At 41.7% G+C, this 15647-nt stretch overlaps 1 protein-coding gene across 1 annotated transcript in view; it reads right to left on the bottom strand.

Annotated features, from left to right (window-relative positions):
• FAT3 (FAT atypical cadherin 3) overlaps window positions 1-15647 on the bottom strand; it is a 398795-nt gene that overhangs the window by 205444 nt on the left and 177704 nt on the right. The window contains exon 4 of the mRNA XM_058828676.1: window positions 10593-10907. Within this exon, the coding sequence (XP_058684659.1) occupies window positions 10593-10907 (315 nt within the window). The remainder of the gene's footprint in view (window positions 1-10592; window positions 10908-15647) is intronic.

Here is a 15647-nt window from a genome sequence, read left to right on the forward strand (position 1 = left end):
AGTAGACTACTCGAGTTAATTCTAAAGCATGCGTTTGCCTTATTTTTCTTCCCTTTAATGAACAGCATTCCCTTAATCAGTTTGGATTACATTAAGTGTTAGAAGAAAGAAATAATATACCTGAGAGAAATCCCCTAAGAAATTACAGACTCGCATGAAAAATATCTCAGCATCATGCATATCTAAGCTGTTAATATAGTCTAACATTTTTCCACCCATGCAGCTTCTTTGGGTAATCTTGTGTGTGTTTATTCTCTGTTTAATTAATCTAATTCACACCTACACGATAAACTAAATTTAGCAGCAATTATTCTTTGCGTCATTTGCAGTGCATTCCCAGGTCGTGTCTTGAGAACTGCCTCAAACACAGAATAATAAAGGACAAAGAGAAGATTCTTCATCCCTGTCTGCCTCTCCTAAAGGATCTGAGTGGGCTTACAGCATTTCTTCAAAGATTTAAAAAAGCTCACTCATTCTTCTATTAACAAAAATAACTTCAACATCTCTGAGCAACGACAGCACCTTTCCATAATAATAACTTCTTAAGCATAAGATGGTCAAATTCTCAGGTGGCACAAACCACATAATTTAGCTGAAGATGTAGTAACACAAGCACTTGTGCTTCTTTAAGCAACTTTTGTTCTAATACTGCATATTTTATTACATAGGATCTGCGAATAAAATGAAGGTCAGAAAATAAAAGCATATGGTGAATGGAGCAAAATTAATTATAGTCAAAATATTCTCTTGCAGAGCAGACTTACATTTATCTTTTGGGTATTGTGGCTATGTTTAAAAAAAAATGTGCATGTGCACTGCTGTTCATACACTGTTGGTAAGTTAAAATTCAGGGAATAATACTTAGTTTTCAAACCAAATCCCTTTAAGAGCTGCAAAGCTACTTGCTAATTACCATATAAATAGATCACTGCAGCACAGATTCCTTGCACGACACAAACATTAAATTTCTCCTAGAAGGCAACAAACCCACAGCATGTCATGACATTGACTCACATACACAGGAAGCAATGAGGGAACGTTCCTGCACAGAAAGTACAAGCAAATGTAGTATTGAGAAAGAAATAACATGATTATTGAGGGTAGTGGGAGACCTGAGTGCTCTGTGTCTGCTTCCTTGCTCCATGACAGCACCAGCACAAATGCTTAGGCTTGTGCCTGCATTAGGCTGATGGAGAAGGAGGTTGCTTCATCCACTCAGAAGACAAGAGACATAAATCCTCTGCCCTTATATGCCCAGGTGCCAACAGAGCCATCTGAGGCTCCTTGTCCCTGTGCAAACAGCAGTTCTTTCCCTGCTGTGGGCAACCCAAGCTTGCTTTTTACAAGAGAGAAAAAAAGGCGAAGAAGGACTGAAAGGCAGGGATGGGATATGGCGGGCTAGCTGTAACAGGATAGGAAATAGCAGGGTTCCAACATGCCCAGGTTAAGTTCTGTACACGTGTCAGAAAGCACTGGTGCCAGGGTTGCCTTGCGTTTAGCAGGGTAGGATGGGCTGGACATAAGGCTTTGCATTACATGTGGCCATTGGCTCTGAAGGCAAAGTAAGACCAAATTTTTACTGCTGGCATCGGATGAGTTAGCTGCTTCCTTTGCAACAGTTCCCTGCTTGGAAAAAATTAAAATTTGTCCTATTCTACCTTAGCAAGCAGCATGAAGGACTTAGCTACTACAGGGGGAAAAACCAAGTAGGAGCAACAAGCAAGGAAGTAGAGGCATAGTAGAGTCCACATGACAATCAATGTAAAAACAGAGTTACAAGAGCATGGTCCCATGTAAAGAGTATTTTTTAAAGATTTAACTTCAGAGCTCTTCAAGCTCTCTAGAAAGCTGTGTATAATGTGAAAGCTGTGATTAGGGGACTCTTCTGATATTTAACCCCCAGATACTGCTTTATTTTTACACATGTATGTCTCCGGTTAAATTAAGCTCTGTGCATGTAGACATATGGCAGCACGATCTGTACAATTACACAGATAAGGTCACACACTTAACTGGCAACAACACTACTAATTTCAAAGAAGTTGTGTCAGTCTTCCCAGCAAACGAAAAACACTCTCATTAACATAAGGGGAAGGGGAAAGGAGGGGAGAGCAATTTCACAGAAAATAATCATCTTTGGTTGTAACAGCGTAACTGATGGAAACAGAGTCAGGGAAAAAAAAAGGGGGGGAAAAATAATACAGTCCACTGTTAAGCTTAATTTTTGAACGGACTAGTTTAGCTGAACTGTGAGGTCATGAGACTTCGGGAGTTTAAGAGGTGCTGACACAACCTCCTATGTGATGGAAGACAAAGAAGAATTAATAGTTGGTGATTACTGACATCGTTATGGCTTATGCAAACACACCTGCCCTCCCAGTTGCCTTCTCTTTTTATTTCCATTTCCGAGCTTTGTTATTTTTTTTAATACCCACATGCAGCATAGGTCAATCTAATTCTCCAAACAGGAAATATCACAGTTTGTACCCAGGATCGGATGTTAACTAAGAGTGAAACAGAACCACATTCCTTGCCTCTAATTTCCAGTCCATGAAGAGATTTTAGCAATTGCTCACACAAGGTGAAACACTATCCAAGCCACAAAAAGTGCCTGTTCTAAGATGACAGTATGACTGTATTCACTGCACCTGAGCAAAAGGGGAAAACACTGGTTTAATCTTGTTTGCTTGGGATCACAGACACCAGTAGTAACTTTGACTGTTGTGTAAAAGATAAACATAAGTTACTTGATTGATTAAAAAGCAGTAGGAAATAAAAAAGGAAAAAGAACCCCCTCAACTACCCCCATCCCAAGCTTTCACCTCCTCTGGGCTAACATGACAGCTTTATTTTCTTCTCTTGTGGAGAGAAGCTCCCTCTCCAGACCCCTGCCCCTACATGAATGCCATGCTCACAGGCTCCACACCTCAGCATCCCTAATTCAACCACCTAATTCCTCCTGCCAGAGTTCAGACTCGGACCACAAGCAATTACTGTAACGCAGGGACATTCACTGATGTAATCATAATAATGGATGGCAGGATATGACAAGTATCCATAGCATATGCACTGTGCATACATTTAACAGGGCTGTTACCCAGTGCTTGTGGTACAGTTTCACTCAGTAAGCTCAACTGTGCTTCTGCCATTGATAATAATTCTAACAAGAGAATTTGACTACCTGGAAATGAATGGAATAGCCCTAATTAAAAATTAGTGAAGGAATAGCACAGCCTATTTAAAAGATAGGTGATTTCTGCCTAGCCATGACTTCTGGAAATTTAGGAATAGAGAAACTGAACTGACAGACAAGGTTGAAAAATGTTTTTCACAGCTAAGCTTATAATCAAAGTTACTTCTGAATAGGCAGAAGATATACTCTGATGATGTTTTTAAGAATAATAAATGATTGGTGTAATGCACAACATAAGATTTATGAGACCAGTGGCAAAATTGTTGCTGTTCCAGCATTGATCCCAGGACAGGAAAGAAGTGAGCTGTCAGCTTATTGGGCAGAAACTTCTTCCATCAGAAAAAAACCTGTCCCACTGGCCCTTGCCATGCTTATGCCCTTCAGAAATAACCTGTACTGAAGCAAACGGGGAGTTGAGATTAAAAACTGGCACTGCATTGAGTAAGCAAGGACATAATTGTCCAGTCAAGGCAATGGGAATACTCCTTAAACTTCTTACTGTGAAAGAGGTCTAAAGAAGTCATCATGGAGATCTAAAGAAAGATTAAAATTTCTATAAGCCAAGTATAAATCTGCTGATTGCAAAGAAATGGCATTTATAAGAAATACTGTATCTTTAAATGTCATTTTAAAAGAGGCACTTGATCCCAGAGACATCCAGCAATCTCAGCCATATTCAGTACTTCGTGAATAAAAACCCACTGCTAGCAGAAATCAGGTCTGTTCAAAAGACATGATAAAACTGGATTTATTATTTTATTAATAGCAGAATTATTGTAGCTGCAACTGAGGTGACACGGCTCACAACTTTATCCTCACCACAGATAACATATACAGATTGAAAAGGAAATCACTGCCACAGAGGAAGGGAGAAGGGAAGAGACATGCTGGCTGAGTCCAAATTTTGTCATTTTCCGTGGAATTAGTGGTCTGGCCATTAGATAATACTACCATACTTAGTCTAAAATTGTTTTATATTCCTCTTCATCTTACCATTTTGGACGTGATGTTTGGTTTTTTTTCCGCCCTTCTTTTTTTGGGTTTTTGCATGCCTATGAACACATGCCTGTGAATGCATGTCTTTGAATGCCAAGATGCCTGAAAAATTGATAGCTTGCATTTCCAGAGCATATCTGATGTGCAAACCATCTACTGTGAATTAATTTACAGGACAATCACACAAGGCAAAACAATACTTCCACTTCCACTTCCACAAAACAAAACAACAAACCATGAGGTGAAGTGACTCACTCAAAGTCAAAAGAAGAGTTTGTGTCCCTGCTATGCTCAGCATAAGCAGCAGCTATGGATATCCTGCAGTTCAGGATCTAATTGAAAATCTACTCTGGGGAATAAACGTGCCCTGGCAAGCAGATTGACTTGATTTACATCCTCCTCCCTATTTTTTTTCTTCTCCTCTTTTTTCCTAATTATTACTATTATTGTTATTATGACAAACTCCTTAATGCAGAAACTTTGTCTAATATGCTGTACAGTTATATAAGCACACTTACAGGTCCCACTGTGATTAAGCACACAACTCCAACATCCATGGTCCTTTGATTTTCCAGCTGTTAACTCTGGGCTCAGACCACTGGAAATACAGTATCTAGTAAAGAATAAGCCATGCCAAAGCAGAAACTAAAGCTTTTAAAATACTCCAAAGCTCCATTTTTAACAGTGAGTGTATTACAAGGAAGTCATTAAGAGCCACACTTTTAAATAATAGAGAAGTGAAAGCAAAGAAAGTAGACCATTTAGTGTGTGTTGATACAACATAAGTTACAGAGAATGGAAGACAGCTAATGTGGAAGGGGAATTACATTGTAAAAATCTGTATTCGTTATGGTCACATATCAGTGATGGATCTATCAGGCTGGACTCTGCAGCTGTTGGTGAACTCAGCATTTGTACAAACAGTGTAAAAGAGCACAGAAGGAAAGGGAGACCAATTCCTCAAATTCACCATTGACTGGAGAGCCCCACAATCAATATCTTTTCCCTCTGCAAGGTCCTCTCTGCTCTTAGACAGGGCAAGAATACTTATAGGCTGAATAGCATTGAGCTATTCTTGCTATGACATGATCTGCAGAGATGATTTTCATCCTATACACAAGCTGCCAAAAATGGCTCCATGGCCAACACACATGAGGGAGACAACCCTTCAGAAGGAGTACCTAAGTGGGAGGGAGCTGACCTTCAACTCCATAAAAATTCAAAGTACATTTCCTAATTTGATCACTATAGCACCTAAAACAAACCCTGGAGAAAGACTGCAGTCTAGACTAAAAACAAAACAAACCAAAAAAATAACGGCTTTCATTTACAAGATACAGAGGATCTTATTTCAGAGGACGTTTATTAAGAGTTTAGCAGCATGGATGGAGCAGCCAGGACAGGTGAGTGTCCCCTGACCACAAGAACAGGCTGAGAAACCTAGAAACCCTCCACAACCACTGGGAAACCCTCTAGAGCTGCCCAAAGCAATCCCCTCCTCAAGGTCTGCTCTAACAGCAGCTGTAATAATTTAAATGTGATAGAAGGATAATCCCTGTTCCATTCCTGGAAATGTTTTTGGGCAGGCTCTGCATTGCTTCTGAGCAACTGGTCTAGTGGAGAGGTTCCTGCCCCTGGCAGTGGTGTTGGAACTACATGGTCTTTAATGTCACTTCCAATCCAAACCATTCCGTGATTCTACGATTTATGGGCTGAAAAGAGGCACTGGATACCTAGCACCTGCACTGCTGGCAGCCATCAGGATGTGGAGCAGCAGCAGACCACTGGATTTGTCTAAGTCTGGAGAGCAAAGATGTGTGGGGATTTCCCGGGACAAGCCAAAGAAAAGTGGCTATAAAAATCAGGATGTATGACAGGAGGGTGAAGCACTATTTTAGTATGGCAGAGCAAACGTGGCTTTCAGACCCAGCAGGATTCTATGCCAGCTGGCTTTGTCAGTGCAAAAGCAAGAAAAGCCCAGCCTACTGAGAAGAGTAGCATTCATACCAATTAAATTCTGACACTCGCTAACCCTGAATTAGCTTATATAAATATTAATACTACTTCAGCATGAAAATATCCAGAGTCTTTCCAAATCTAGGTGCGTATGTGACAGTTCAGAGGCAACTTCCAGAGGCAGAGTATTGCTGCTCGGCAAAGAGGTGTTGACCTACATGCACTATTTCTAAACCTACTAGTGCATCCTGCCTTAACCACTGCAGCAAATAGAATTTCAGGGGTGCCAGGGGTCTGCCTCTGTTTAAATGGTGTCAGCAAAAGGCTAAGCAAGGTGTAAGCAGATTTTCCAGACACACAAGCATAATTTTAGAGTAAATTAATTAATAACAATGTGCACAAGAGTGAAATTTGGTCTACTGGTGTGTTAAAGAATATCTTAAGTAATCTACGTAAGACTGCAGAGAAGCTTACTTGGTTTGTTTAAAAGATGTTAACACTAAACAAAATAATGTAATGGTTCAAATTAATTTTTTTTTTCCAGAGCACAGAAACATAATAAATCAATGCAGTAAATTACCCCTGTGCTGTGAAATTAACACCCATATACATCAAATAAAAATAAGAATTTACAGCTCTGATCAATCAAATTTTTTTATTAACTCCATCTTCTGTTTTATTTATGTGCCTCTCACCCCAGAGTAACTGACTCGGCTCGGGCTGAACGTGGCACTCCTGGGAGCTGGTCAGCCCAGCTGCTCTGGCAGCAGCTCTGCTGTCCTCCCCATCTTACACCACCCACAAAGGAGCACAGCCCTGTGACCCTGTGCTCTGCCAAAGCAACCCTAAGCTCTCCCAAGCATAGAAGTCAAGCTATGAGGAAAAGGGCTGGCTCTGTCAGCAGCCACACAAGGGTTTCAGGCTGACTTGCAGCTGCTGAAGATGCTGAACTCCAGGAATGACTCCCTTGCTGCTGTGTGTATACACAGCTGGGAAACAAATGCCCAGGGGAATGCCTTTCCCTGTAGTCATGTAACCCCTAGAGTCACCTCAACTTTTTGAAAAGCATGTTTCCTACTCCCCTCACAAAATTGTGCTTTGCAATATTTTCTTCTTGCCCGCTATAAAGGAAAATCCCAGCTAGCTCTCTTGGACCTGCTACACTTAGGCTGCAGTGTCCACCAGCTAGCAGAACAAGACTGCCTTGTTCTCCAGTGTGAATGATTTATGGATTCACACGTGCTCATGTGCTTCATTATTCACTTAGTACTTGTACCTACGAATATCAGCTCATGAGATAAAAGTGCACACCAAGGCGCAAACTGATGCTTGGCTGTATTTTAGTAAAAATATTAAGGTGAGAAAAAAAAAGGCCTTCATGGGAGGTTGCCCACACTGCCTTTCCAATCCTGACACACGTAGGCGGGCAGCTCATGTTGCTGTCCTCTTCCCTGGAGCACCCATATAACGCCCAAGCCTGAAGAGGAGGGCCCTTGCCACCATGTACTTGTTCCCCCGCAGCAGTCAGCCCCCAGTGAGAGCATAAGCTCTCCAGGGTGACTTCAGTGCCCAAATCTTGCTATCAGCAGTTTTTTAGCAGCTCTTCATTCCTGCAGGAGCAACTCTTCATCTCTCTAAAACCCACAGAGCAAACTGCAGGTAATAATCCTAAAAAGTCTAAAGCCTGCCTTCAAACAGATCCAAATGCACGTGATAAATTTGCCTAAAATAGCCACTGTGAGCTGTGCCAGCCTATAAAAATGTAGGAAGTGACAACTTGTCTATTAAGAGGTTTCTTCTGTCTACAGATATGGCATACAAGGAGTGCTGTTGCTTCTGCTATCCAGATAATCAATCAAAAGTGTAAGAATTGGCTGCAATTATGATCCTGAATTAGAACCAGGAACAAAACCCGGACTCCCTGTGTCCTCGCTTGATCAGACACCAGTAGGTCCATGTGCCTCCAGAAACCCACCTGACCTGCATGAGCTACCAGGCAGCTGAAAGTGAGCTTCAGAAGAAGGCAAACACGGTCACTGCTGACCTCCAAAGACAGCTGAGAACATCCCTATGCTCCAGGCAAACTCCCATCGCCTCTGCCACTTCCCACCAAAGGATGTAAGAAATACAGGATGCTGCCTTCCTGTTCACTCTCAACAGTGGATTACTCACAGGAGTGAGATGTCAGTTTGCTGGCAGTGTCTAAACTTCCAAAGTGGCACAGAAAATAAAAGATCCCCTTTCTCAAATGACTGTTCTTCCCCGACAGCAGGAGCATGCTCATTCAGCCCACGTATGCAGCAATCGCAGCATATTTGGGTTCACATTAAACCTTTTCATCTTGATTATACAGCATGCTGTCGCATTTAGGGCTGCTGTGCAACGCTCTACGTGAGTTACTGCTGTGCTGAATCCCAGCAAGGGTACGGGGCTGACAGGCTACGAACCTCTTCTGTGTGTGCAGAAGTCTCCTGTACAAAACAACTGGAGTGTAAATTACTGTCTTAGAGAAAACTAGAGCACTGCAGGGAGACAGCTGAAAGGAGCCTTGTCAGAGACCCCCAGGGGCACTCTCTAGGAAAATCCATTATGCTTTTATTTCTCGGACATCAGCATCCCATCAGGAGAAAGCCTCCTGATGTCAAGGCCTGGCGCTCCCCTTGGGGAAAAGGGATCTCTGCACACACGCTCTCTGTCAGCCTCATCGTTTTCAAAACAAATTCAAAGAGGCCACCTTGCCCAGTTCTCACTGCTCTGTGTTTGGTACTGAATTGGATAGAAGGGGATGATTTATCCTCTCTATGACAAATCACAGCCAGTCACTAGCAAGGATGCTCACTGACTGTAAGGGGGGCCCTTTGGGAGTTGCCCAAGCAGCAAAGTTACTCATCCTGAAGCCTTTAAGTTCTCAGACAGCAATTTCCACAGTGCAAATGAAGACAAACCACTGTTAGTGTTAAGAGCGAGAATAAGATCTCACTGTTAGGGCAGAGTATCCTGCTTGCTCTCCAGAGGGACAAAGAGCCAGCGCACAGGGTGTGCCACCACGCTAGGGTGCTGTAGGGCTGCCAGGTGCCCGGCTCTTGTCCTTGTCATGGGCTCACGCTGACAGATAAGCAGGGCTGCGCTGAGCAGATTGCTCTGCGGGAGGAGCCGATGGAAGGGAAGCACAAGCATTAAACACTGTGAGTCCTAACTCTGCTACTTTGCCCAGATGGGATTTATGGGGTGGGGAGGGGGAGAAGGGATGCAGATGGAAGAGCATCTTCGACCATTCCAAGTGTTAAAAATAAGTGAGATATGTGCCTTAGGGCTCAGCAGATTGAACACAGTGATTATACATTCTCCATGATTCTTCACCTGGGCTTACGCCTGAGAAGATCCTGACCCCTTCTTATGCCACACATTGCAATAGGATTGCCCAACCAAATGTTGAAAACCTATTCAGTGAACATCATTTCCATATATTAAATTAAAAATGTTCCTTCCCACATCTATTCCTTCTAGTTTTTAGCTGTTTAGAAATTTGGAGAAGATATAAATAAACTTTAAAAAAAAAAAAAAATCAAAACCCCAGAACTAAACTAGGAGCATGTAAACAAGCAGGAGCACTGTGTGAATTCTCTGAACTACCTCCCTAAAGATAGGCATACTGCTCTGAAAGATCCCCTCAACTCTCCAGCTACAGCGCATGGTGGAGGGTGCTCACAAGCACAATGAGTGAGCAAAGCTGGGTACTCCTGGGGCAATTTCTTTATCAGCCTCATTCAGCAAAGGCACCTAGGGTACAGACATGTGCAGAGCTGCTCTGCATGGGTGCCATGCTCCGCTGGCAGCTAACAATGGTATTTTAACTTCAAACAATCACCATCTCTGTCACACTGCACCCACAGGCTACATCCCCAGCTGTTATAAATCAATGCAAACACATGGATTTTTTCTTAAAGGCCAGGGGGACGTTTAGGTCATCTAAACTTTTTTGTAAAGCAAGCTGCAGAATTAAATCTACCTACTTTAATGTGGAGCCTTATTACATATGCTGGACAGACATCATGTCACTCACTTCAGTGGTGCTACACCAGCTTATAAAGAATGAAACGGTGTTCTGTAACCTGCAACAGCTTGAATCTGCTTTCTAGCACTCTGCAGACTCAGTGCAGCAAAGTCTCATCCCTGTGGACGCAGGGAAGAGGCAACAGCCAGCAGCAATTCAGTGACCCAGGGCAGAGTAATTGCTGCAGCAGCACATCTGCAGCGCATCATCTGCCAGTGCGTTTGCACACCGATGCAAAGCAGAACGCTTCAGACACATGCAAGATGCTTTAGTCACATAAGCAACCAGAAAACAGAGGTTTGGAAAGCAAACCAGTGCATCCCAAAGGGGTGAAAGCTGATAAATATGTAAGTTGCATTCTCCCACTGCCCTGAGGCAAGTGGGTTTTGTTACCTGTTTTGGGATTGATTACAAAGAAGTTCTGGGGATTTCCACTTGTAATCCGGTAAGTCAGTTTTTCATTAGTGCTGGAGTCAGGGTCCTGGGCTTGGATCTGAATGACAGACACATCCTTTGGGGAGTTCTCCATGACAACTGGGTAATAGATAGGCTCAGAGGTGAGAGGGGCATTGTCATTCATGTCCTCCACTTCAATGTAGACTTCGATGGTAGTGTAGAGTGGGACAACTCCATGATCAGTCGCATACACTGTCAACCAGTAGGATTTGGTTGTCTCCCGGTCAAGAATATCTGCTGTGTAGATAACCCCTGCAGAAAAACAGCAAGCAGAGGATGTCATGAATAGGATCAATAAAACATCACATCTATTTTCATTTGGCTGTACTACAGAAATGTGTTCAGCATGTAACAAAGGCTCCACCCATAGAAAGATTCAAGTTGTGCAACAAATGAAAACAGAAGCCTGAGCTCAGGAATTGTTTTGTGAACTCAGCTCAGTATCTCAATCCTTTGTCCCAAGAAATTGAGTGGGAGGGAAGGTAAAAGGACGGCTCTTCATAAATGCCCTAATGCCACAGCCATTTCTTTGCTAGAACTGCAGCTGGCAGAGTAACAGAAGAAACACCATCATTTTCTGCTTTGTGATGCAAACCTGTATAAACCTTGGTAGGGAGGGATACAACCACTGACAATGAATTACACAAAAGAAATGGCTTTTCTTTTCTGTGTCCTTGCTAAAGAAGAAAACCTAGGAGGCAATTTAAAATGAATCCATCCAAGTTCAGAAAATAGACCGTAAATTTAAAATTGAGCTCACTCATTGCACAGTGTAATCCTGGATAACAAGCAATCAAAAGCTCATACAGTAGCCCTTAGACAACGAATATATCCTCTTTTATCACAGAGAGAGGCTTGGCCACTTTACCTACTGGTGTAAGAAAACATCAGTTGGTTTTCCACCTTGTCCTAAGAAACAAAAGAGAAAGCCTGTCTGTGTATTTCAGAGCCACAGAGAGGGCTCAAAGTACCAGCCCCGTGCCAGAAGAGTCCTGCCATGAAGAGCTTCCACCCATCTCATTTCTCCCTGAAGAGCTTTAGAAAGCCATCCTCCTCATGAACATCTGGTTTGTATCTGGTTGGAACCAGATGACCTTTCAGTTCCCTTCTAAACCAAAACATTCTGTGATTCTATGATAAAGCAGAAACTCTACCACTCTCTAAGACTTGCTTGTACTGGCACAGTCCAAACCTTCACTGGCTTAAGACCATGAGTGCACGCAGGACCAAATACACCAGTACCACACACAAAATCACACCAGCATCAAAATAAGCAAATGCACTTCCTCACCACTTCTATGGCACATATATCAAGAACATTTTCATCTCCTAATACAGCATTGTTAAATCTCGAGAGACACACTAATGCAGTGGATCTCAAGCTTAAGAAATACTCAAAAGGACAGCTTGCAAACCATCAAATCATTAGTCGATAGAAAATGATGGGGAAATTGCAGGGCAAAACAGGAACACAAGAAACCTAAATTTAGTCTCAGATGTGTTTGATGCTATTTAGAACAAAATTATCAGTTAATCACTGAGGACAGAGCTGCTCTAAGGCCGGCATTAATAAAAGATATGTGTGTCTTTTTGTCTTTGGGGTTTTTTTTAAGGATCCAATTGCACTGTTTCCATGACAGCTTGAAGTCTTAAAAGTTTTCAAGGTAACAGAGAACCCCGCCACACAGTCACAGAGATGCCACATGTATCACATGTATTTGCTCTTGTCTTATAAGATTATTTTTTTTTTTTTAATACTACAATTATTTTTTTTCAAGTTTAGGATTTTTTTTTTTTTTTTTTAAATGTCTTTTAATGCTAGTTTGAACTGACAAGTATACTCCTAACATTTGATCAGCCATGTAAGAGAGAAAGGGGAAAGGAGCAGCACTGATTCTGGTCATGTACAGGCACAGGTCGTTCTGTAGTAACCTCAGATCCATGTCCTTCTCTCTCAGATGTATTATTCACCCATTGCAGGTGAGCATGGTAGCACTGGAGGACAAAGGAGAAGTGTATTCTAAATATTCCTGCCGGCAGAAGCCTGTGCTATGTAATGAGTTTCTGTAGAAACATGGGTGAAATATATGGTGAACTGTGATGAAAAAAGCCTGCAAGTCCAGAAGAGAAATTACACTGCAGGGATGAGAAGAGCCAATAACACCCCATAGAAATAAATAAATAAAATAAATCCACATAGGAAAGAATGAGGAAAAAAAGATTAATATTAGTGATACTAGAAATTATGATTTATTCAGAAGACAAGAAGAATTATTTTACATCTTTAAACAAAATTTGAAATAAATAGGGTTCTCCCCCAGTGAGAGCACAGAAGGTTTTAGCAGATTAACCTATGTTTATGAAGCTGAATTTCACCGATACTGAGGTGATAATAAATCTATCATCTGAGTCATTCCTTCATTTTATAACTCCTGGCAACAGTTACTTTTCATTTCTGTATTTCAGAAGGGAAGGATCATTGAACAAGCATTAGCTACCACCAACAGGTCTACTACACTGGTTCTTACTTTTACTTTTGATTTATTAAAAGGTCCCAGATACAAATATTTTCTTTTCCTAAATAAGTCTTGTCTTTTCACCTGTCAACACCACACAGCAGCTTAATAAGTAAGATGGCTTTTGTTCACTTTCAGGTTTTCCACATGGAAATCCTTCCATCATCCTGGGAATACCTTTCTACCATGCTCTTGAATGTTCTGCACAAAATGCCCCCTTGCTTTATATGGATATAAAGGTAGTACCCACAAGATACACAAGCTGCCCAAATATTTAATGGATCACTCCACACAGGTGTGGATGACATCCTTCCAGAGGGATGTCAAATGCCAGCTTCATATGAGGTCTTAACTCTTGAGACTAAAGATGATATTTGGTCACCAACACTGCTTCTTCATCATTATGACATGAATGCAAAGAGGCTGACAGATCTGACATCAGGAGCTGCAAAATATTCCCTGGACAGTCCACAGATAGTCTCTCACTCACTTTAGCTGAGACAAAGGAGGGGAATATCCTTGGATAAAATCACAATAAATTCAGAAAACACATCACTTACTTAAAAGCTCTTAGATATTGACAGATACTACAGAAAGACAGAATTTGATTTTCAAGACCAGGAAAGCAGAAGGGAGGAGAGGTCTTTGGGAGCAGCTCTAAGGGCTTTCCTTGGATGGATTTTGTGGTGTACTCTTTCCAGCTGCTTGCTAATTAAAAGAGAAATGTGAACAGTGTAATGATGCCTGAACCAAACAAATCAAGAAGAAACACCAGCAGAAATAATGAAAATTTCAAAGGGACTGAAAACCAAAAAGTTCTAAGATTTTGCAGATACATTTCTGAACAAGACTGATAAAACAGATGTTCTCATCCACTGGGATGCTACACCGTGGAGGCACTATTGCGTTTTTACATGAGACAGCTGAAATGCAACCACACATCTGTGAGCCAGCTCTTTATGTCACCCTTGGCTGGATTTTGCAGCTATCCCTGAAGGCCTGGAGCCAGCATTACCTGAGGCCCAGGGCAGCCTCAGAAATAAAGCCAGCCAACAATCCAAAAAGCAGTGCCACTGATATGCTTGCCACTGCATTCCTCCAAGTACATATGCCCCATGCAATTTGCCAAACACCACGTGCATTACAAACACTGTAAGTGAAAAATAACAACAGAGCGCATTAGTTGCTGATTAAAATCCTCAGCACATTTATATGTAAATTAAGTGCAGCCCTTGGGCTCGGCAATGTGCCAGCAATGCGAAGGTTGTGTGCTTGTTTCTCCTTAAGGCTTGTTTTCCGTCTTTCCCTGAGAAAATAATGGGATAATGTTTTCTGTATGGCTCTTGCAATTGGATACAATGAGACACAGCATTATGAAGGACGAAGGTTAAAAAAAAAAAAAAAGAAACAAAACAAAAAAACTATTAAAGTGGATGAAGAATCAGAAAACTGGATTTCCCTCTTTCCTCTCCCACTGATTTGCTGTGTATCTGTCACCAGACCACTTCAAATGATGTGGTCCACCCAAAAAATATCTAAAAGTCATGTATTTACTATCATGATAAGAAACCCAAGAGGCTCTTAAAACAAAAAGGGATTAAAGGAAAGCATTATTGCTTTCATCACCTCTTTTTTGCCCCCTGTTTGTTTACTTTACATATTTGACAGTACTGTGTATATAGGTAGTGTGATGGATGGACCTGCCACAGCTCTTTAAGAGAATGTTTACTGGAGCTGTCAGCCTGGCTGTTTACATAGGTGCCCATCACCATGGATATCTGCTACACACATACGTTCCTCTTAAAAGTCAGATCATCCTTCATGAATACCCTCAATAGCACAAACATTGAAAGGAGTTCAATTCTATTTAGTTTTTTTCAAGGCAAGATTAAAAGACAACTTGGTGGTCTGTAAGAAGCTGTGCATGGAAAAGTCAAAAGAGAGTAACAAGGCTCTTTAATCTAGCTGAGAAAAGCAAACTGAGGTCTGATGGCTGGAAGTCAGTGGCAGAAAAAGTAGAGTGCAAATATTAAACAAAGGAGGATATCTGGCAGGAGCAATTGCTTGTCAGGGACAGGCCAGCATCTCCCATCATTTGGCACCTTGGTACTGAGACAAGACAATAGAGCCTATTTTTCTACCCAAATTATTGGCTTAGCTGCAGAAGCTAACACAGAATGTGATTTTGCTGAGTGACTCAGTAGCCCATGTTATAAAACTTGCCAGTAGAAGTAGCCATACCCTCCATAAACGATGCACAAGATACGGGGAAAGAAGACTGACCAGGAAGTATCTGCTACTCTTCCAAAAAGTCTCACACAGAAATGCCACCTAAAAATACTTAGTACTCTCATTTTCAAAATAGTTTTCGAAATACTGTAGTGGTTTTGCAGGGGGACATATTGCATCAGCTGTCAACTGGGAAGAGTCTCAGTGACAAAAGATGTTGCTTATTCTCCTCAAACCTTTCCAGGAG

The sequence above is a fragment of the Poecile atricapillus genome, chromosome 1 (assembly GCF_030490865.1).
Source record: "Poecile atricapillus isolate bPoeAtr1 chromosome 1, bPoeAtr1.hap1, whole genome shotgun sequence".
Classification (NCBI taxonomy): Eukaryota; Metazoa; Chordata; class Aves; order Passeriformes; family Paridae; genus Poecile; species Poecile atricapillus.